This window comes from Pyrus communis, chromosome 14 (assembly GCF_041283825.1).
Source record: "Pyrus communis isolate YQ-2024b chromosome 14, ASM4128382v1, whole genome shotgun sequence".
Taxonomy (NCBI): Eukaryota; Viridiplantae; Streptophyta; class Magnoliopsida; order Rosales; family Rosaceae; genus Pyrus; species Pyrus communis.
In genome coordinates, this window is record NC_142578.1 from 12,467,670 (window position 1) to 12,491,807 (window position 24,138).

The 24,138-nt window shown below is 37.2% G+C and overlaps 1 protein-coding gene and 1 long non-coding RNA gene across 2 annotated transcripts; one reads left to right on the plus strand and one right to left on the minus strand.

Moving 5' to 3' along the window:
* Positions 1-122: 122 nt before the first annotated feature.
* On the plus strand, positions 123-7,365 carry LOC137713953 (uncharacterized). The gene is made up of 5 exons (XM_088683964.1): positions 123-179; positions 6,127-6,826; positions 6,901-7,036; positions 7,118-7,193; positions 7,276-7,365. The coding sequence occupies exons 1-5, from the start codon at positions 123-125 to the stop codon at positions 7,363-7,365; spliced, it is 1,059 nt and encodes a 352-aa protein (XP_088540090.1).
* A 12,565-nt stretch (positions 7,366-19,930) lies between these two features.
* On the minus strand, positions 19,931-22,491 carry LOC148691253 (uncharacterized). The gene is made up of 3 exons (XR_015956004.1): positions 22,226-22,491; positions 21,796-21,913; positions 19,931-20,784 (listed from the first exon to the last, which is right to left on the minus strand). It is a non-coding gene; the product is annotated as an uncharacterized LOC148691253 (long non-coding RNA).
* Between the last annotated feature and the right edge of the window lie 1,647 nt (positions 22,492-24,138).

The window sequence follows — 24,138 nt, forward strand, 5'->3', positions numbered from 1 at the left end:
TTCTCACTCACACTCGTCTTCTTCCTTCACTTTCTTCCACAACCCAGATTTTCCCTCCTAGGAACAAGAAATGCGTTGTTTACAGTTCCAGGGAAGAGCCGAAGCTTGACCCTTTGGACCAAATGGAGCTCAAGTTCGGCCGCTTGATAGGGGAGGACCCCAAACTTACGACTGCCGAGGTATGTGTGTGTTTCATAAGCATGGCAGATTAAGCCATAAATCTCCATCAAAACAGCAAGAAAATGTAAGAACGAAGAACAGCAAAAATGTAAGAGTAGAGAGAATTGTATCTTGAGAAAGAAGTTGTTGTATTGACTGAATGAATTAATGCTATCCTTTACAGTAGTATATATATATCTAAAAGCCTAACTCCAAACTTACAGCTGTCCAAGTGTTTAATCCGAGTATGAAAAACTGGATTAGAACACAAGGCTAAGGTGGAAAGATTATCACAATGTAGCACCGGTGCAGATGAAAGAAAAATATGAAGATCTTTGAGCACTAATCGAATCCAAGCTACATCTGCAGCAGCATTAGCAAGTGCTTTATACTCTGCCTCAGTAGAGCTGCGAGACACACTGCCTTGTTTCTTGGACTGCCAAGAAACAGGATTGGAACCGAGAAAAACAATATACCCTGTGATAGATCTTCTGGTGTTTATATCAGCAGCCCAGTCGGCATCACTATAAGCAAGTAAGTCCATTCGTCCCCGAGCAGAATATGTCAATCCACACTGCATCGTACCTTTAAGATATCGAAGTATTCGTTTAATCAAACAAAAATGTTCCTCAGTAGGAGTTGTCATAAACTGACATGCATAATTGACTGCATAGGCAATATCAGGCCTAGTGAAAGTCAGATACTGTAACGCACCCACCAAACTCCTGTAAATTGTTGGATCAGCCATTGGTTGCCCTTCATCCTTCAATAACTGAGTATGAGGCTTGCTCGGAGTTGAACAAGGTCTGCAATGCAACATGCCAGCCTTATTTAGAAGATCAGTGACATATTTTGACTGATTAATGAAGATGTCCCCATTATCTCTGTAGGTTATTTGCAAACCCAAAAAATAGGTTAACTTCCCCATATCTTTCATATCAAATACACTGGCTAAATCATCAATTACTTGCTGTATCAACTTGGAGGAAGACCCTGTGATGATAATATCATCAACATACAAGAGCAATATCACTACATCAGAACCACTGACCTTCACAAATAAACTAGGATCAGAATGAGAAGATTGAAACTCCAAAGTAGGGAGATAACTTGTAAACTTGGCATTCCAGGATCGAGGAGCTTGTTTAAGTCCATATAGAGACTTAAGTAACTTGCAGACATGAGTAGGATATAAAGAATCTTGGAAACCTTGAGGTTGTTTCATAAACACTTCTTCTTGTAATTCTCCATGAAGAAAGGCGTTCTTCACATCTAACTGCCTTAAATCCCATTTGTTCATTGCAGCCAGGGATAAAACTAGCCTTACTGTTGTATGTCTGACCACTGGACTAAAGGTTTCTTCATAGTCCAAACCATGTTCTTGGCTAAAACCTTGAGCGACAAGCCTTGCCTTGTACCTGGACACCTTCCCATCTTGATCCTTCTTGATCTTATACACCCACTTGCTGCCTATGATATTTCTGTTTGGTGGAGCTGGAACTAATTCCCAAGTACCTTGTTTTTGCAAAGCTTCAAACTCTTCCTTCATTGCATTTCTCCAATTCTCCGAAATAACAGCTTGCTTGTAATGAGTTGGTTCTGAAGACTCATGAATATCCAGTATAGCAGTCAAACCACAAAAAACAATATCATCACCAGATGATGAAGAAGATGAAGTAAGACAAGAAGAAGAATCAGAACTCATAGAAACAGAAGCACAATAACCAGAATAATCCTTCCTTTGTATAGCTCCACTTTTTAATCTTGTAACCATATTATGCTCAGAAGGCACATGAATAACAGCATTATTAATCCCATGATCATTGACATCAGGAAAAGAAACAGAAGATGAACCAGCCACATCATCAGAAGAAACAGAAGATGGAACAACCAGAGGATCATACGTAGAACAAACATTAGGAGATAGATCTGCAGAATTAGAAGTTACCTGAATTTGGGAAGGGTTATGGACAGGCAACCTTGGAGAAGAAGAAGTCTGATGAAGAGTAGTAGTAGCTTGTAATGGTAACAATTCTGAACCCGATAATGAACCAGAAGATTGAGAAGAAACAGAATGCAGATTCATAGATTGAACAGGAACCACATTATTCATCTCATGTTGCGCAGAATCATGTGACAACACTCCAGAAACTACTCTAGATAACTTCCTTTGGTTTGATGAAATAGGCACAGAAGAAGTAGCAGATATGGACTGAGATGTCTTAAAAGGAAAAACACTTTCATCATGAATAACATGCCTGGACAACACTAGCCGCTGTGTAGATATATTAAAACACAAGACTCCTTTGTAACCTACTGAATATCCCAAAAATACACATGCATCACTTCGTGCTTGTAGCTTATTGACATTATAAGGTCTCAAATAAGGAAAAACTGCAGAACCAAAGACCTTTAATGATCCTAAAGAAGGTGATTGACCAAACAACTTCATATAGGGTGATACCATTGCTAAATTCTGACTTGGCATTCTATTAATCAAGAATACTGAATGACTACATGCATGAAACCAGAATTGTTGTGGCAAAGAAGCAGCACTAAGTAATGTCACTGTAGTTTCAACAATATGCCTATTTTTCCGTTCTGCAAGACCATTCTGCTGAGGAGTATAGGGACAAGAAACAAAATGTAAGATACCATTGGTATCCAAGAAATTCTTAAACACTTTACTCATGTACTCTCCTCCTCCATCAGATTGTAAAGTCTTAATATTTGTTTTGAAATGATTCAAAACAAACGCATGAAATTTCACAAAAACAGTATACACATCAGACTTATTAACAAGTGGGAATATCCAAGTAAACCTTGTGCATTCATCAACAAAGATTACATAATATCGATAACCTTCCACAGAAACAGTAGGTGAAGGTCCCCATACATCAGTATGCATCTTTTCAAAAGGAATACTGGACTTATTACACTTAGAAGGAAAGGGTTGTCTAGACATCTTACCCCTAATACAAGCTGAACACAACTGTGGACTCTTATCTACAGAAACAGAAATCTGAGAATCTTTAAGCATCTTGAGTTGAACCTCATTGGTGGGATGCCCAAGTCGATGATGCCAGAGAGATGTCTTGACAAGTTGCCCCAACAAAGCTTGAGGAGTATTATTCATTAGCTGCGAATATCTGTAGAAATGCTGCTGAGGAATGTAATACAAGCCACTACTACTACTCCTTCCTCTCATTAGGATTGTCTTGGTTGCCTTGTCCTGCACCCAAAAACCAAATTCATCAAGTATAACATAACAATGATTATCCTTGCATAATCTATAGACTGATAATAAGCTAGCTGCTAACTGTGGAACATGTAACACCAATTGAAGAGTTAAAGGTTTAGAAGAAGTTAAAAGAGAACCCAAACCAGTATTAGCAACAGGAAGACCCTCTCCATTGCCCACTGTAATCCTGTCATTGCCCTCAAAAGGTGTCACAAGTGTCAAATTATCAAGATCAGCAGTCATATGGTGGGTAGCACCTGTATCTAGTACCCAATTAGGCTGTGAGGAAGAACCAAAATGCTGCTGAGTTTGAGCAGTAAGAGCAGTCAAAGAAGGAGATGGCTGAGCACCTTGATATGCATAATTGCCTCTGTGGTAGCAGTTGAGAGCAGTATGCCCTCTCTTTCCACAAATTTGACATTCCATAACTGGAGGAGCTGAACTGGAACTCGCATCATACCTTGAGTAACAATTAGGAGCAGTATGGCCTCGTTTATTACAAATCTGACATTCAGGAATCAATGTTGGTCTGGAACCAGTATTGCCATTCCAATTTTGTCCCATTGACCCACCTTTCGATCCAAAATTAGAGCTTCCATTATGACTTGGACTTCCAGCAAAGAAATTAGAATTCCCTGAAAACCTGCCATTATTGTTCCCATTATACCTTGGCCTGTTGTTAAACCGGCCATTGTGACCTCCATAATTCTGATAGCCCCGGTTATGCTGAGAATTTGCATGACTGGGTTGATAAGAAGCCTGAGACACAATTCCCCCTGTTGGCCGCTGAGTATTAGTCTGAGAATTAGCATTAACATCACTGACAAAACCATAACCACCAGAAAATTGTTGTTGAGACGACCTTTGACTCTGTGATGAACTAGCATTGGACGATTCACCTTGGCAATGCATAGCTGACATAGGAAAAGTCATAGTAGACTGTGAATCTTCAGCCGTCCTTTCTGCAGCTAACAGTTGAGCTCGAAACTCTTTAAGAGAAATAGGAGTTTCCCGAGCCACAATCACAGTACGGATCATGTTAAATTCTGCTGGCAATCCAGCCAAAGCAGCAACAATCAGATCATTTTCAGATACAACCTCTCCTGCTGCAAGAAGTTGGTCCTTAAGAACCTTGATTCGCAACATATATTTCTCAACACTATCAGACCCCTTCTTAACAGTCAGTAACTCAGTCTTGAGATGATTGACTCTGGCTCTCGAAACAGTAGCATACCTATCTTGCAAATTCATCCAAGCTTCATGTGCAGTTTTACAGCCTACAACGTATTCAACTGCTTCATCTCCCAAAGTAGCAAGCAGTAAACTCACAAGAGCCCTGTCTCTTTTAATCCACTCTTTATAAGCAGCTGTAACTTCAGTCGTTATACCACCATCTTCAGTAAAGACAAACTTTGGTGGACAAACAGAAGTACCATCAAAATGATCAAATAGATCACTTCCTTCAAGAACAGATCTAAACTGAAATGACCACTTCACAAAATTATCCTCCTGAAGCCTAATTGTTAACATTCCAAGTAGACTTTCAACCTTTATCATATTCATCGCCATAACAGTAATCAAGGAGCTTCGTGCTCAGATCAATCAACAGTAAACAATCAAGAAACACTCAAGAGCTTCGTGCTCCAATCAATCACCAAGAATCAATGAGCTTCGTGCTCAGAAAAACAACAATCAGAAAAACAATCAAGAGCTTCGTGCTCCAATTAACCACCAAGAATCAAGGAGCTTCGTGCTCAGAAAACAATCAAGACTTTGCAAATTGACAAAATCAAACACGAATAGGCATCGTGCCCTAGAAAACAATTATAGGCTTCGTGCCCTAGAAATTATCACATCAAGCCACAAATCCATAAATTCTGATAACCACGAGACAAGAATTCAACAATTAGACGAAAAAACGACTCAAGTTCGAAGATCAAAGCAGAAAACCTGATGTCGCAACAGAAATCAAAGATCTCAATCCAAGCAGATCAAAAAATGCCTTGCACAAACAGCGCAGATACACCGCAGAAAAACCTTAAGCCTGATGAGCTAACCAGGATCCTCTTCAACCGTTTACTGAACCTTTGCTCTGGATACCATCATAAGCATGGCAGATTAAGCCATAAATCTCCATCAAAACAGCAAGAAAATGTAAGAACGAAGAACAACAAAAATGTAAGAGTAGAGAGAATTGTATCTTGAGAAAGAAGTTGTTGTATTGACTGAATGAATTAATGCTATCCTTTACAGTAGTATATATATATCTAAAAGCCTAACTCCAAACTTACAGCTGTCAAAACTTATTAACTAAGATAGCTAATCACCTTAACCACAACTATACACAATATGACTAAAATGCCCATACACATATATCCTTGGTTAATAGTGTTGTGCTTGTTATTGCACACCAGTAGTTTGATAAAAGTTGCATATGAACTTGTCAGAATTGGTAGATAAACTTTTTAGTTTCTTTATGATGTTATTGTTTTTAAATTATAGATTTTGAGTAGAAAAGGCAAATCCGGAAGCTAGTTCTCTGTTTATATGTAATGTATATATGTGTGTGTGTGTGTGTGTGTGTGTGTGTATTGTGAATGCATAGTGGTTCTATTGGAATATAGTTTTATTTGAGAATGTTATTGTTTTGTATTGTAGATATTGGGTAGAAAAGCAAACCTAGAAGCTAGTTATATGGATATTGAGTACCTTTTGATGGGGGCAAGGAAATTCGGACCATCGAAGAAAAGGAGGTACCTTTTGATGGGCCCAAGGAAGTTCAGTCATCTAGGTCATTGGATGGTTTGAACTTGGTTCGACCGGTGCCAAAGAAAGGAGTCAAATTGGAAGTGGATGATAAGCCAAGAGTGTCGCAGATTAAGAACCTGAGACTCCCAGTTTCCAAGCCTGTGGAACCTACTAAAGGTCGTGTTCCTAATGTTATTTTGAGAAAGCTGAGTTTGTTTAATGAGGATGACATTGAAGATGTGCCGTCGAGGTTGAGAATTAAACCAAATGTGTCGTTGAAGATGAGGGTTGAGCAACCAAAAGAGAAGTTTAGTGATATGACGTTGTTGAGAAAGCCCCAACCGGTGAGTGTTGATGAAAGTAGCGAAAATAAACAAGAACAATCTAGTGATGCAGATAAGAATATCATTGGTAATGCAGAAATGGATAAGTGGAGGGAAGAAGAAAATGATAAAGTTGATGGTTTTACACTATTAGAAAAACCCAAAGCAACTGGCGTCAAAACAAAGAGTGAAGACGATAGTGAGCACTCTGAGAATGGCGAATCTAGTATGGTTGATACTGTTGAAGATAATGATAGCTCCAAGGACTTGTCCGAATTTACGGCAACTAACACGATACGTAGCAATCTTGAAGAATCCAAAGATGGTCTTGGTCTAAAGGATGATTCCCTTATAGGTACTACTTTATGTTGCGTTACAGAATTTCTTCAGCCAGCATTGTCAAATTAATATTGTGCTTGAAATTTTGAGGATTGCAGCCATATGAGCAGAGCACTATGGAGTCCAGTGAGGAGGTATCTGCTTCGAGTGAACTGTCTGATACAAACTTAACTGTTTCTGACGTTGACTTGTCGATAGACACTGCAGTACAAGGAAAACCAAAAGGGTAAATGAAATGGGTTTTCATATGTGTTTGTCTCCACCCTAAGTTTATATTTTGCCTGATTAGCAGGTTGTTTTCTTATAGATTAAACAAACCTGTTAAAGAAGAAAAGAGTATTATTGTTGGCTCTGAGAATATGCGTTCTGGATCACTCATGCAGGTCAGTATATATTTCTTTCGTTTAACTCAGTTGAATATATATTTTTTTTTCCTGTTACAAATCGTTCTCTATATATCTATAGGGGTACAAAGATGCTGATTGGGTTATGGCTGAAAATCTGGTTAAAAAAGGAGATAGGGGAGATGTAGAACTGATAAGTGCTAGCCCCTGAGGTTTTGTTGTAAGTACACTTTGGACAGCCATTTCATAGGCTTTCATTTGTTCTTTAGTGTTTTTGGTTAACTATATTTACTTTCCATGTGAGCTTTCTGAGTTTGATTTTACCTTTATGACAGGTATCTTTCCGCTCGTTAATTGGATTTCTGCCATACCGTAATCTTTCTTCCAAGTGGAAGTTCTTAGCTTTTGAGTCATGGTTGAGACAGAAGGGCTTAGACCCGTCATTATAAGGCGAATTCTAGGAATTATTGGAAGTTGCAATATTGTGGATGCGAATACTCTTCCTAATCCAAGCCTAGAAGATCCTGATGCAGACACAAAAAACGAGACAATAGTTTCACCAGATATGAGATTGGATGTTCTTCTTAGAATTTATGACCAAGAGAAAATCAAATTCTTATCATTATTTGTTGGCCAGGTTTGAAGAACATGAATGAGAAGATTGACTGCTGCATTTGGAAACTTTATTCATCTTTTATTCCTTTTAATTAATTTTTAGAAACTGAATTTTGTAGAAAATCAGAGTACAAGTGGTGTTGGCCAACAGAAAGTTTGGGAAGCTTGTATTTTCAGTGAGGCCAAAAGAGAAGGAAGAGTCGGTTGAGAGAAAAAGAAGTCTCATGGTGAGAGGCCACTTTCATTTGTGATGTATCTTGAATGGTGCTGTTTGTTATTCCTTTCGTTTTGATTATTATTTTTAAGCCACAGTATTTGGTAGCCTCAATTTCAAGAGTCGAAGACTACAATATTTGATTGTTCAGGGTGGTGGATGAGTGTCACAACTGCAAACCAGAAATATATTAATAAATATAAAAAACTGGCCGAAGCTGATTGTAAGAAATCAGTGTTTTGTAGTATCATTTTGAGTTGGTCTTTGGAGTTTAATTAAAATGATTTCTGGTGTATGCTATATGTTATAATTCTCCTATGTGAATTCCTATCCCTTACTCCTAAAATTGGGATTTATTATTTCATCCTAATATATGTATAAGTTGATCTGAAAAATCTCTTTTACATGGGTGGTTCTCAAATAACTGAGAAGCAATCTTATCCCTAATATATTGAGTCTCTGAAGTCCATGTTCTCTCAAAAGCTTATTGTGCAATTCCGAGTATGCTCTACGTTGTCTCAATCTCTTATGGTAATTCTTATGGCAGGAAAAACTTCAAGTTGGAGATGTTGTGAAATGCTGCATCAAGAAAATTACTTATTTTGGTGTTTTTGTTGAGGGAACTGAAAGGTTTGCCACTCATTGTCTTGGAAGTGAAAAAAACCTTTACTCGAGTGTTTGGATATCACAGTTTTTGTTCCACAGATGATAATTTTTTGTATTTGTAAGTTATTCAAAACAATCTATTGATGGATTGGCCTTGCTACTATCTGGTTTTGGCACAATGCTTTGTGCTATATTTTCATTACTAAGGGTCCTGAAAATGGAGCCAAGACTGGGATACCTACTTGTCCTCACAAAAATGAACCTCTTTAAATTAACGTAGGTTGAAGGAGTGCCTGCAGTAATCCATCAGATAGAAATATCTTGGGATGCCACAGTGGATCCTTCTTCCTACTTTAAAGTTGGTCAGGTAATTTGGTTAATGATCTAATTGTAGGAGATACTGTTTAATATTCGGTCTATGCCACTGAAGTTTGTGATTTATACTTAGTTTGTTAGCATTTTTTAGAGTTTCGGTGATTCTTTTATGTATTGTTCTGCCATTTTTCTCTCTACATCTTGTTAACACACAAAGAAACTCTTTCTGATCTCAGATTGTGGAGGCAAAAGTTTACCAACTGGATTTTGCACTTGAACGCATCTTCTTATCATTAAAGGAGATTATGGTAATGTCTATCTTATGGATTTCTTGGATGCACATGTCTAATTTGTTTTATGCACATGTCTAATATGTTGCGGCCAGATCCATTGATGGAGACCTTGGAGTCCGTAGTTGGAAATCGTGATAGCCTGGGTGGGAGATTAGAAGCAGCACAAGCAGATACCGAGGTTTTTTTCTTCCCCCCACCGACCCACCTTCAGTGGGATATATTAGTCTAATTGCATCGTCATAGTTGTGAACTGCATAGCGCATACTTGTGACATTAAGAGTATAAGAAACCAAATGCTTTTACCAAAAGTAAAATAATAAATAATAGAAAACAAATGCATACAGTGAAAGAGCGTCTTTATTGTTATACAATGGATGGACATAGTGGATGGACATGTTTATCTCTTCGATGGATTGACATAGAAGATATAACCTCAATGATATTATGATACACAGGCCCTTTATGCAAAGGGATCGTCATTTTTTGAAAAAAAAAAAATGGGGATTAGGTGTGGGGCCCACTCCACATCAAATTTCAACAATCCGAACCATCTATTTTGTAAGTCTCGATTCATAGATCATCTTTGCAAAATTCAATTCAATCTGAAACCATTTGGCTATTGGATTATCAAGACCAAATTTCATTGTTTCTTATATAACGAAGTATTCGTTCATTTCTTTGAACCCAATTAGATGTCTTAAATATTTCCGATTTGGCTAATATTTTGCAAGGATGATCTATATGAGGTACAACTTGAAAAATAGACGGTTCGGATGTGGACCCCACAACTAATCCCCATTTTTATAAAAAAATGGGGATTCCTTCCCTTAAAGGCTTCCTCATGATACATATGTAAACCATCTGGTATCTACATGAACAGACTCCATCGCAATGTTTCTTTTGCTTATCAACCCCATCTGGTTCAATATTTTTGACAGTGGGCTGATGTCAAATCTCTTATCAAAGAGCTGCAACAAACCAAAGGAATCCAGTCTGTATCAAAAGGTCGCTATTTCTTGAGCCCAGGGTTAGCTCCAACATTTCAGGTACGAACACCTAACATTTCTTGATTTCAGATCAGTGGACAAAAAGGTTAAGGTTGGTAGAAAGCTGGATACTATTATGTACAGTGTAGTAATCCAGATTTGCATGTGGGAGCCTATTTAGGGATTTACAGAATAACAAAGATTTAAGTTCCTCGTTTGAAAGGCTAATGTAACATGTCGATGTTGCATGGTTGGTGAGTTTGTTTAACAGATTGCACAAATGCTCAACCATTAGTGCTAACCAATACATTAATGTTCAAGGAATCTCATTCTATTGAGAGTCTCTCCCTTTTTAATGCCATATTTGAAGTAAGCTGGAAAATGCGTCTTCTTTTGACCTGGACTTCTTAGTGTCATGTTTTCGTTAGAAAAACTAGTGTTGTAGGAGTTTTGAGACCCTCTTGTCCCACATTGGGCAACAGTATTTTTTCACTAGCCTTTATATACGTTTATTCCTTCTTCTTAGCAATTAGAATTTGGACCATTTGGAAATGGATTGAAAGCTTGAGCCTTATGGTTGTGTGGATTAGGCTTGAATATAATATAGCCTAAATACAATTAATATTAATTAATCAAGACAAGGGCCTGGGGCCTTGGAATTTAAAATTAATCAAATTCATTAATTTTAATTTTTGGATTAAGTTTTTAATTAATTTATTAATTAAAAAACGTTTTGATTAAAAGACACAGCTATTAGAAAGAGTTGTGTACTTTCAAATACACTAAACAGGTATTTGAAAGGGTGTGAGAATCAGTACAAAATAGTTTAAACTTTTCTTTCCAAACTCAAGTATCTGCTGTGGATCTATCTTTTTAATGCAGGTTTATATGGCATCAATGTTTGAGAATTAGTACAAGTTGCTTGCTCGATCAGAAAATAAAGTACAGGAGGTGAGTTATGTTGGAAATTCAAATCAAAACAGGTTGTAAAATGTTGCTGCTAGCTGTTTGTTTTCCAGCTACAAAGAACAAAGTCTCCTCCATGTGCTAGCCGAAAGGTGTTGAAAGACAGCAAGGAATGATGCAGAGCATGTGTGTAAAAGTGTCTAGCAGCTGGTGCATATGTGAAAGGGTGTAAAGATGGTAATCACCATCTGTCGCTGCATGTGTGTGTGCCAGATTGTTCTAAGTTCATTTGATCTGTTTGAATGGTTGTATGTGTTGTTGTATTTTTTTATTTAAAGCACTTGAGTGGTTCTTTGCTGTTTGGAATGTATAAATAAGCCTCTCGTAAGGCTTTAAATGTGTGAGTGTATCATCCGAAACATTAAATCCAATTCCCATTTCCATTTCAGCTTGTAAGCTCCAAAAGAGTTGTAAACCCTCTTTCTAATATTTCAAAGTGTTTGTTATCCCCAAGCTTGTTATTCCCTTTCGTTTGTCCAATATTATTGAGAGTGTAAGTGAGAGGTGTGATAGAGTTTGTAAACCTATCACCCACATCATTTGGTGTTGAGTTAGTAAACTGTCAAATACCAACATTTGGTATCAGAGCCAGAATACCTTTCTGGCAAGTGCAGCAGCTATGGCGTCAAATCTAGTGCAACTCCAAGTTCCCGTATTGAAGAAAGAAAATTATGAAAGATGGTGTATCCAATTCAAAGCTTTGTTTGGATCACAAGAGTTGTGGGAAGTTGTCAGTGGTGGGTATGTTGTACCCACTGCCGAGCAAGAAGCCGCATATACTGCAGAACAAAGGAATACTCTCAAGGACTTACGAAAGAAGGACCAGAAGGCGTTGTATCTTCTATACCAGGGTCTGGAAGATTCAATGTTCGAGAAAGTTGCAAAAGCAACAACGAGCAAGCAAGTATGGGACACACTCAGTACGATTTACAAAGGAGTAGATCGTGTCAAGAAAGTGAGGTTACAGTCACTTCGAGCAGATTTTGAAACTGCTCACATGAATGAAAAAGAGAGCATCTCAGATTATCACACAAGGCTCATTGTGATAGTAAACCAGATGAGGAGAAATGGTGAAAGACTCGATGAAGTACGAGTTGTGGAGAAGATACTCCGGTCACTCACATCCAAGTTCGAACATGTGGTGACTGCTATTGAAGAATCCAAGGACTTGGAGACAATGAGCGCAGAAGAGCTACTAGGATCCCTCCTAGTTCACGAGCAACGCATTCAGAAGAATGCAAGCCCCACAACGCTAGAGCAAGCTTTGGAGTCAAAGTTGAATATTGACAAACCAAATGGGGGTCGTGGGCAGTGGGACCCACGTCGTGGAAGCTCATCCAACCGTAGCCGAGGACGAGCTCGAGGAAGAGGGCGTGGCTATGCACAAAATCGAGGACAATCTCAAGAGTGGAGATCTACTCGAGGAAAAGCGCATATCCAGTGTCACAGTTGCAAGCAATATGGACATTATGCAAATGAATGTTCATATAAAAATGGTGGGCATGTCAACTTGGCAGAATCAAGTGGAAATGATGGTGAGGAATTCACAGTCTTACTAGCACACCATGATTCTAGTAACCAACAAGATGTTTGGTACTTGGATTCTGGTGCAAGTAACCATATGTGTGGAAAGAAAGAGTTCTTTGCCGAACTCAAAATGGAGGCCTATGGATCTGTAAGCCTTGGTGACGCCTCAAGGCTGCCAGTTGAAGGCAAAGGGAAGATCAAGATCATCCAGAAGGATGGTAGAGAAGAATACATCTTCGATACCTACTACATACCAGGTATGAAGAGCAACATTCTGAGCATTGGTCAATTGCTCCAGAAAGGGTACATTATACATATGGAGAATATGTTTCTCACTCTCAGAAATGCAAGGAGAAAGCTCATTGCACGTGTTCAAATGTCAAAGAACCGTATGTTCCCATTGAAGTTAAACACAAAGATTGGGAGTTGCAACATCGGTGAGATTGAAAATGAGTCGTGGAGATGGCATCTTCGTTTTGGCCATCTTTATTTTAATGGCCTGAAATTGTTGTCAAGTGGAGGAATGGTGCGTGGTCTACCCCAGATTGAAACCACACACCAAGTATGTGAAGGCTGCGTGCTTGGCAAGCAAACACGATTATCATTCCCTGTTGGTAATGCATGGAGAGCAAGGGCACCACTGCAGTTGGTGCACACGGATATATGTGGACCATTAGATCCCATGTCATATGGAGGTAATAGATACTTCATTACCTTCATTGATGATTTTAGCAGAAAAACTTGGGCTTATTTTCTTAAGGAAAAGTCGGTTGCCCTAAGAGTCTTCAAGGAATTCAGGGCATTTACAGAGGCTGAGAGCAACCACAAACATGTGGCCGTGAGATCAGATAGAGGTGGAGAGTACACCTCCAATGCGTTCCAAGCATACTGCAAGGAGCAAGGAATTAGGCATCAAATGACTGCTGCCTATACACCACAGCAAAATGGGATAGCTGAAAGGAAGAATCGAACTATCCTTGACATGACAAGATCCATGCTTAAGGAGAAGAATTTGCCAAAAGAATTGTGGGCAGAAGCTGTAGCTTGTTCGATTTATTTGTTGAATCGATGTCCAACAAAGAGTGTCAAGAGGATGACACCACAAGAGGCTTGGAGTGGATACAAGCCGAATGTTGCACACCTCAAAATTTTTGGATGTGTTGCATATGCTCAAGTTCCAGAAGCCAAGAGGAGGAAGCTCGATGATCAAGGTGAAAAGTGTGTGTTTGTGGGCTATAGTGAAGAGTCCAAAGCTTACAAACTCTACAACCCACTAACTAGCAAACTAGTGGTTAGTAGAGATGTCATCTTCAGTGAAGAAGAGACATGGAAGTGGAACAACAAAGAAGTCAATAAGGAGAGGGTTGTTCCCACAAACTTTGAAGAACAAGAAATTGTACCACTAGTCGAGCTGCAACCTACTCAAATAGGCACAACAACTCCAGTGCACAGAAATGCAAGGAGTGGTCCTACATCCAGTGAAGAAGGCAGTTCATCAACTCCAATAAGGTTAAGGAGTCTCACTGAGATCTATGGACAAGAAGAGGGAGAAGAAACAAATCTTTTCTGCTTATATGCTGATCATGAACCTCTATCATTCAATGAAGCTGTGGAGGAGGATCATTGGAAGAAAGCCATGGAAGAAGAAATCCATGCCATCGAGAAGAATGACACCTGGAAGTTGACAAAACTTCCACCAAATCAGAAGGCTATAGGTGTCAAATGGGTGTACAAGATCAAACGCACTGCAGATGGAAGTGTGGATCGGTACAAATCAAGGCTTGTAGCAAAGGGCTACAAACAGAAGTATGGAGTGGACTATGATGAAGTCTATGCTCCAGTTGCGAGACTTGACACGGTAAGATTGCTAATCTCTCTTGCCGCACATCATAAATGGAAAATTTATCAACTAGATGTCAAGTCAGCCTTCCTTAATGGAGTACTTGAGGAAGAAGTGTACGTGGAACAACCGGAAGGCTTCCAAGTACAAGGAGAAGAAGATAAGGTGTATCGTTTGAAGAAGGCTTTGTACGGCCTCAAGCAAGCACCACGAGCTTGGAACTCAAGGATCGACAACTACCTTCACCAAAATGGATTTCAGAAATGTCCATACGAGCATTCAGTTTACATGAAGAATGGTGAAAAATGGGAGTTCTTAATTATTTGTCTCTATGTAGATGATTTATTGTTTACAGGAAACAATGAGGCAATGTTCCATGAGTTCAAGCAATCAATGTTCAGTGAGTTCGAGATGACTGACAATGGATTAATGTCATACTTTCTTGGCATATAAGTGAAGCAAGAAAGTGATGGTATCTACATCTCTCAACAAAGGTACATGAGAGACATATTGAAGAAGTTCAATATGGACAAGTGCAACACTGTCAATACCCCAGTCGCAACTGGATTGAAGCTGTCCAAAGGAGGAGAGGGTGAGTTTGTAAACTCAACAGTGTACAAAAGCCTCGTTGGAAGCCTAAGGTACCTCACAATCACAAGACCAGACATAGTTTATGGTGTTGGACTTGTAAGTCGATACATGGAAACACCAAGGGAGTCTCATTGGCTTGCTGTCAAGAGAATTCTAAGGTACATAAAAGGTACTCTAAACTTTGGTCTATTTTATAATTTTGGTGAAGATACAAAATTATATGGCTATTCGGATAGTGATTGAGGAGGTGACCAAGATGAAAGGAAAAGCACAACTGGCTATGCCTTTTTTCTAGGTTCAACAGCTTTCTCATGGACTTCAAAGAAGCAGTCAATCGTTGCCTTGTCATCATGTGAAGCCGAGTATGTAGCTGTAGCCTCAACCGTGTGTGAGGCAATTTGGTTAAGGAATCTGTTGAAATCAGTGTGTCATTCACAAGAAGAATCGACCTTGATTCATGTGGATAACATTTCAGCCATCAAGCTTGCTAAGAATCCAGTCCAACATGGAAGGAGCAAGCACATCGATACCAGGTTCCATTTTCTGAGGGACCATGTGAAGCAAAAGACAATTGAACTTGTCTACTGTCACACCAAGGAACAAGTGGCAGACATCTTCACAAAGCCATTGCCAATTGAATCATTCCGGCTACTGCGTGAAATGCTAGGAATGAAGGCGTTTTGATTTGAGGAGGTGTGTTGGAAATTCAAATCAAAACAGGTTGTAAAATGTTGCTGCTAGCTGTTTGTTTCTTTCCAGCTACAAAGAACAAAGTCTCCTCCATGTGCTAGCCGAAAGGTGTTGAAAGACAGCAAGGAATGATGCAGAGCATGTGTGTAAAAGTGTCTAGCAGCTGGTGCATATGTGAAAGGGTGTAAAGATGGTAATCACCATCTGTCGCTGCATGTGTGTGTGCCAGATTGTTCTAAGTTCATTTGATCTGTTTGAATGGTTGTATGTGTTGTTGTATTTTTTTATTTAAAGCACTTGAGTGGTTCTTTGCTGTTTGGAATGTATAAATAAGCCTCTCGTAAGGCTTTAAATGTGTGAGTGTATCATCCGAAACATTAAATCCAATTCCCATTTCCATTTCAGCTTGTAAGCTCCAAAAGAGTTGCAAACCCTCTTTCTAATATTTCAAGGTGTTTGTTATTCCCAAGCTTGTTATTCCCTTTCGTTTGTCCAATATTATTGAGAGTGTAAGTGAGAGGTGTGATAGAGTTTGTAAACCTATCACCACATCATTTGGTGTTGAGTTAGTAAACTGTCAAATACCAACAAGTTATGAAAGTGACAGCAGTTTACCTTCAAGGCTTAAATTACTATCTGTTTTCCTTTATTTCTCTTTGAAAAGCAAGATAATTTGCTTAACCAAATCAAATTATCTCTGCTTTTAAGACATTAGAAGCAGTTCTTAGAAGCAGACACTTGATTGACTTATGTTAAAGTCGATCGATTACTGATCGCATTATTTTTTGCAGGTTCAAACATCATTGGACAAAGAAAAGATGAAATCTGTGATTCTAACATGTACAAGCAAAGTAGGATAGTTCTGTTCATTCTTGCTATTTGGGTAGAGCGAGTGCCGTTTTGTTCATGACGGGTATCGTTAGAAATTTTGTAAAGGTAGAAAAGGGAATTCGTTTCCATGGCGGGGAGGATGGAAATTGTTTGTTCACTTTGTAGAGATAGGGATCTGTAAATACTCCAAGCTTAATGAAAAAGGACACAGACACAAGTTTATCTATTTAATTAAGGATTGTTAGTTTATGAATGCAGAAAGCTTCCTTCTTTTCCCTTTCTTTTGTATCTCTTTTTATTTTGGATCAAATCCAAACTTGGTGCTCCTAGAATTAGCATTTACCATTCCTAGAATTAGCATTTACCATTTTGGTATACTTCCTTTCATCAACATTTTTGTCTACTTTTTGCATTTGAATGAAATAAATCAAAAGACAATCAAAAGGACAAAATAAATTATGTTGGCAGGACGGAAAACTAAGTGCGAAAATTGTTTTTCTATATGCATTTGTTTGTATGATTTTTCTTTTGAGAAGCGCAATTGTTATCGACACTTAAAATAAGTTATTGAACTTATGTCCCTGAATTAGGTTCCTGAATTATTTTTTCTGTAAAATAAGTCCCTAAATTCATTAAAAATTGCTAATTTCATCCTTACTATTATATTCAAAGCTATTTTATCCAATTTTTCGTCAACTTAAGTCATTTGACATACTTTAGAGTGTAATATCGTTCTTTTCTCGCCTATAAGGCTTTAACATTTCATATAGGTTGCGATATAATGTCTAATTTACCCTCCAAAGTTAAGTGAATTTAACGTCTAATCTACCCTCCAAAGTTAACTCCATACACTATTTTTTGTTTAAAATCACCAATCTATCCTCTAATGTGTATCACATGCAAGTAACATGATTTAAATTGATGGAAAATTGAATATAGTAGCTTCGACTATAATATTAGGGATGTAATTGGCAGATTTTTATAATTCAGTGATTGATTTTTCTAAAAAAAATAATTTATGGATCTAATTTTTACTCAGGTGATAATTCAGAGACTAAATTGGTAGTTCATCCTTAGTAAAAATTCAAAGAATAGCTTATACATATCTACATGATGACTTACTTAAAGTGCTAACAACTTTTTTTACGAAAATAGTAAAAATAAATTTTTTTTTTTTGAAATAAAATAAAATGTGCACAATCTTTTTTCTACTAATTATCAAAAAATAATCATTTGTTATAAACATGGATGACCCACGTGAAGAAATAGGCATTGTCCCACCGCTTCTTACTAACAAGTGTTGAAGGTGTGCTGATAGTCTCATGTAGCATGTGCTGCTTTCACATTTTTTGGCCTTAGCAGGGAACTATATGTTTTCTTATATGAAGTCCTATTAATTAAAATATTACAGAGGAGAAAATACACAATCTATTGTTTCTATTGCTTTATAATTTCAGTTTGGTAATGAGAGAGACTACTGCTACTATCCTGAGAACGTAGGCACACTTGCCGAACCTCATAACTATTGTGTCTTATTTATTTTATATTTCATTACACACATATCCTCAATTTCAGAACACGTTTTTGGGATGTCATACCGAACCAATCCCGAACCAGTCGGTACAGGATTTTGTATTGCCTATTGTGTGTGTGTATATATATATATATATTATAGTTAAAATTAATCTTTCATCATATATGCATGCATGTATGTAATGTATGTATGTATGTATGTATCTTAATTAAATATAGTTTTCCACCGAAAGAAAACATATATATATATATATATCTCAAGGAACGATATTAGTAACAGACAGAGGATCTTTTTTTCTATTTTTCTTCTTTTTGTTTTTCTCTTCACAGAGAGAGAGAGAGAGAGAGAGAGAGAGAGAGAGAGAGGGGTACAGAGGTCTGACGTCTGATGTAGTTGTTGATGAAAATATTCATATGAATGATTTGTTTGTTGGAAATATGAAACATGAAACATGGCATGTGGGAGGAAGAAGTCGATATATAGACACCTTTGTTTCTTCCTTCCTTGTATTGCCAACCTGCATATGCATCTCTTTGTATGTGTTTGTGTACCATATAGTGCATAAAGTATGGGTTGTTGGTTAAGGTCAGTTCTGGTTGGACCCAGTCTTGATATTTATGAAAAGTGGCCAATGTTGGTGCCAGTTTGGATCTATGTTTATCTATGCAATGTGTGTGCCTTTTTTGTGTGTGTTATGTGTTCTCTATGTGGAGCCAAAAATATTCACAAGACGACACGTGCACTTTTTTGAACATCTCCACCTTCGATTGCAAACACCTACACGATTAATTTTAATCACAAAAAAAATAAAATAAGGATGGATGTGCAGAGGTTGGGTGGGTGCTCTCGGAGAGAAAGGAGGGAGGGTCAGGGGTTTGAGGAAGAGGACGATTTATTTATTTATTTTGTAATTTTGTAATTTTTTTTTTCCTAATATCCACGTGGGACCCTTATTGACACATGGCGCCTAGTCATTGTTCACGTCAGTGCCATGTCATCAGTTGACGGAAGACTTAACAGCCAGACTAACTGATGTATGAGACTGTCTCAAAATTAACATTTTAGGAATGACTTTGGGATAAAAAAAAAACTTTATGTACCAAATGTTGAAAACCACGAAATTTGAAAATAGTAAACTAAGATTTACCCTATTTATTAATACAAATTTACTTTGTACACGTGTTCTTGTGTTATTCGTTGCAAGAATTTCGTGTTTGCACTAGCTAGTTTCTTTAGTGGAGATGAAAGTAGAGTCATGAAACCATGCTATGCAGCTTCTTCCAGGGAAATTACTTTCAACTACAGAACTGATAATATTCTAGCTAGTTCAAGCAGCAGCAAGTGGATAGGCCCTTTTCAAGTGTTTCCTTGTTTATATGATTCTTAGTGGATTAATCACAACAAATATCTGTTTTCTATTGAGAAAAAGAAGAAGTGATTCTTCCCTTTGTTTTACTAGAGTGCCAGTCCGGTTTCCTAGCCTCGTTTGCTGTATAGGATTGGAACAAATGCCTCACTGCATTCAAGATTTAATGAACGAATATAATCGCAGATCGCCCTCATAGAAATATGTAAATCAAATTAATTCCTGTGACGGGTTGTTAATTATCCTTGATTTAGAAAACCTAGTGACACAGCAGATGCCGAATGGTATGCAGATGCTAGCAGGAGAGCTGGAGATGGTAAACATATGGAAGTGAAAGTGAGAACACTACACAGCACAAAAATGGTGGAGAACTGAATAGGGAAGTGTAGGAAACAACGAATAGCACACGAGAAGAGCCTATGGATCGAACGTTCAATAGGTAAAACGCTGCCATACAGAAAATATTCAGACTAGTCAACAATCTGGCTACGTGCAAATGATTTTTCTATCCCTCAGATGCAGAGAGCTCAGACATTTACTCTCTCTGTCAACTGGTCCGTCAAAAGGCAATCAAATTTGCATCTATCAGCGGCTATTCCATTTCTACCCTTGCACTTATCACACAGCTGCCCCGCACACACAAGAAACTCCTTGAGCTGTGAGGCTTGCGCAATGATTGACTCGCCAAGTTGTTCGCATATATAAGAGTAGCCGGAATACTCAGAATCCTCTAGAAAGGTGCAGTGAGACACATTTACAACTTCCAAATATTACATTTCGCTCAATATACAGATCAAAGCTTTGATGCGCGCCTTAAGCCTTGGGGTGTAGGCAACAATGCCCCTTGCGCATACTGCGTTAAACTTAAAAAAGGAGCATAACTTTAAGCTGAGGCATGTTGTTGAAGTAGTTTCTAACCAGCTTCATGATTGGAAAAGGAAAATCAAGACATGCAGCAGCCAAAGACTCAAGTCCTGCCCAGCTTCCAGGTTGGTAGAACAAGTTGTTTGAGGCCCGGGGTTCTCGGCGTTATCAAGTGGTCATCGTTTATGAATAAAGCGAAATGGAAAACCAAGGAAGATAAATTTCCACAACTGAAACGTAAAGCACTCTTCAATATTCCTCTCAGTCTTTTGCTCGATTCAGCATGCAACCAAATAGTTAATCTTCGAGGAGCATTAAAGAAGTTAAACTTGAGCAGAGTCAGGTCAAGCTTTTTCCAATGGATTGGATTGCAGCAAGCTGCATTCCAGGATCTACAAACCAAAGAAACATACATCAAAACCTGAAAATTTAAGGTCACAAATAACTCAGATTCAAATTAGTTTAGAATTAAGAGGTACATGGACAGGGAACGTAGTTAGCTAGTTTGAGTTAACGAAGACGCCTACAACTACAAAGATGAGTTCAATGTTTTTACTTCTTGGACAAAAGAAGGCAACTTTACATACAAAGTGGGGTTTAGTAGAAAAATGTGTTGTTTCCGTTTACCTGATACTAGACTAGGAAATTTTTCTAATTTAAGAAGAAAATATTGTATGCAGATCCTAGTCCTACGGGCGTAAAGTATAAAGATTAGTTCCAGTCTTCATGAGCACTTCAAAATGGATATGCGTCTTCAATATTGCAAGTGAGTTTCTAGAGTTTGAAATTGCTGAAATAATAAATAAGAATGACAAATGAATGATGACCTAGTAACTCTTAACCTAATGGTTTACCATGCTAAACAGGCAAAAAATGCGAAGGGGATTGTACTTGAGCTGCAGATGAATGCTCAAACAGATATTGATGACTTTTAAAAAGCACATTAAGTTCGCTAACGATTGACTCGTTTGGATGTGTTTTTAAAATGACTAAAAGCGCTTTTAAAAAAATGTTTTTGGTTTTAAAAGAACTTAAGGTGATTTCTGTAATAAACATCAGTTATTTGCTTCTTCCATGAAGCACTTTAAATACTTTTCTAAAATTTATTTGCATTTTTACTAATGATTGGTTCCAAAAACGCTTTCAGTCATTTTAAAAACACACTCAAACGAGCTATTAAAATAAGTTTTACTCAAAGCCCTAATGTATGTCATACGTTACACGTAAGGACATAGTATATTCTGGAGCATTTAGGGCTGATATTTCACAGGAACTTTTTTAACTCTTGATCAAATCTACTGCATTATTCATAAAATCAACCCGAAATGTATCTGATTCAAAAATAAACCCAGAGAGAGAGAGGGAGAGAGAGAGAGAGAGAGAGAGTATGCTGTTCTACTCACCTCATGAAAACGTGAACCGGAGAATCCAAAGTTGCATAAAGTCCATGTCGTCCAATTGCAAGTGGAGCCATACTCCTCCATCCTTTTCAAGGATAGGGTAATGGAATTGTGCTTCTCTCTAAAATAAACCGGTAATAATTAATACCCCTAGAAAAAGGCATAAATAGTGTAAATTAAATAAATAAAAAATTAATTACTGTGTCAAAATTTTAATCAAAGTTTGAAAAAATATGTCGTTGTTAAAAATAAAATAAAATAAAGAATAAATGTTTAGTGAAAAAAACTATGAGATAGGAGTGATGAATTCTATTATCTCAATATATATATATATATATATATATATATATATATATATCATTCTTTGAGAAAAAAACCCAATTTAATATATATTATGAAAAAGCTGTTAGACCATTACAAACCCATAGCTTACCCGACGTGAAGACGGAGGAAGTTAAGTCGAGATACGCAGTTTGTGAGAAGCTGTTTCTTGAACCAGCTGCTCATCCTCATAGCTCAGTTGCTCCGACTTTCGTTTACGCATATACCGACCATTTCTACAAATTCTAATCAAATGACATCGATCGGTTTTTGTTCTTAGTTAACATTCAAATAATATTACAAACAAATAACGCTCCCCATACAAACTGTTTTCTCTCTCGAAAACTCTCACTCACTCTCTCTTTCTCTAAGTTGTTTGGTCACATGAAGGGCAAGAACTGCATTTAAAAAGAGGGAAGACGGTCTTAGATGGAATTGTCAGTTTCAGGCAATGCAAGATTAGTGCATGTCAAGGGGTCTCGCTGACTCACACCCGGCAACGGCAACTACACCAACTATTTGAGTGACACGATTTAATTAGATAAGTAACGTCAATTGATGTATATCTTGGCTAGGTTCATTGAACCTAGCTCTTTGAGCAAGCAAAGCGTAAGGATTACAATTTTTCGAGACTTTGGATGTAGTTCTTATCTATTAATATTCTTTAACTGATATCTTATTAGTTTTTAATTTTTTTATCAAAGTTCCTGAAATTATGTAATAATTTATTTCTATTTATGTTACTATATTTTTTAAATTAAAAATTGAAAACTTATAGTTGTTTATATTTATGAGATTTTAAATAAAAATCCATAATTTGTGGGATTAAAATATTAAAATATAAATTATATTATTGTGCGTGTGTATATAAACATGGGTACATTCATCAAAATTAACAAAAAAATTATTGTACCACAACATGGGTACATTCTTCAAAACCACACATAAAAAATAATAGATATTAGGCTTAATAACATTAGTAAATTTCTTTGATAAAACTTGACATAGATACATTCTTAAATCAAAAAAAAAGAATGTACTCATATAAATTTAAAAATGAATTAGTAAAGAATTGAAAAGATTTCGACCCAAACTCGCCTCGAAGTGTACATTCATTATTTTTTTACATGACGACAATGATTCTTGTCATAGAAATTTTTATAACCATATACTGGTGGGATGGGGATGTTACTTTAACTTTCGACCGAAACTCGCCTCGGAGTGTACATTAATTATTTTTTTTACATGATGACAATGATTCTTGTCATAGAAATTTTATAACTGTGACTATGGTCTTGTTTGGCAGCTTATATAAGGGACTAGATATGATTAATTATATGAATCTAGTTGTTTGGTGCATAATGTGTAAAATAGCCATCAGATAATACAATCTGGCATCACAATTTTAATACACCCTACACCCGCTTAGTTATCCTCTCCTATACGCTGATATAAGTTAGTTGAGCGTTCGCTTTTCTCTAACCCTCTCTGCTCCTGCGCATCGCGACCAAGGTGTAGCCGCTCTTTCTAAGGAGACTTTGAATGCAGTCCTTATCTATTATAATATTCTTTAACTATTATCTCGTTGGTTTTCAACTTTTGATCGAAGTTCTTGAAATTAATATGATAATTTATTTCTATTTATGTTACTATATATTTTTAAATTAAAAATTGAAACTTAAAGTTGTTTATATTAATGAGATTTTAAATAAAATTCATAATTTGTGGGTTAAAAATATTAAAATATAAATTATACTATTGTGTGTGTGTGTGTGTATCAAGCCCTTTATGCAAAGGGATCCCCATTTTATGAAAATAATAGAGATTAGGTGTGGGGTCCACTCCACATTGAATTTCAACGATCCGAATTGTCTATTTTGTTAGTCTCCGTTCATAGATCATTCTAGCAAAAAGTCAATTCAATCCGGAACCATTTGCCTATTTAATTATCAAAATCAAATTTCATTGTTTCTTATATAACAAAGTATATTCGTTCATTTCTTTGAACACAATTAGATATCTTAA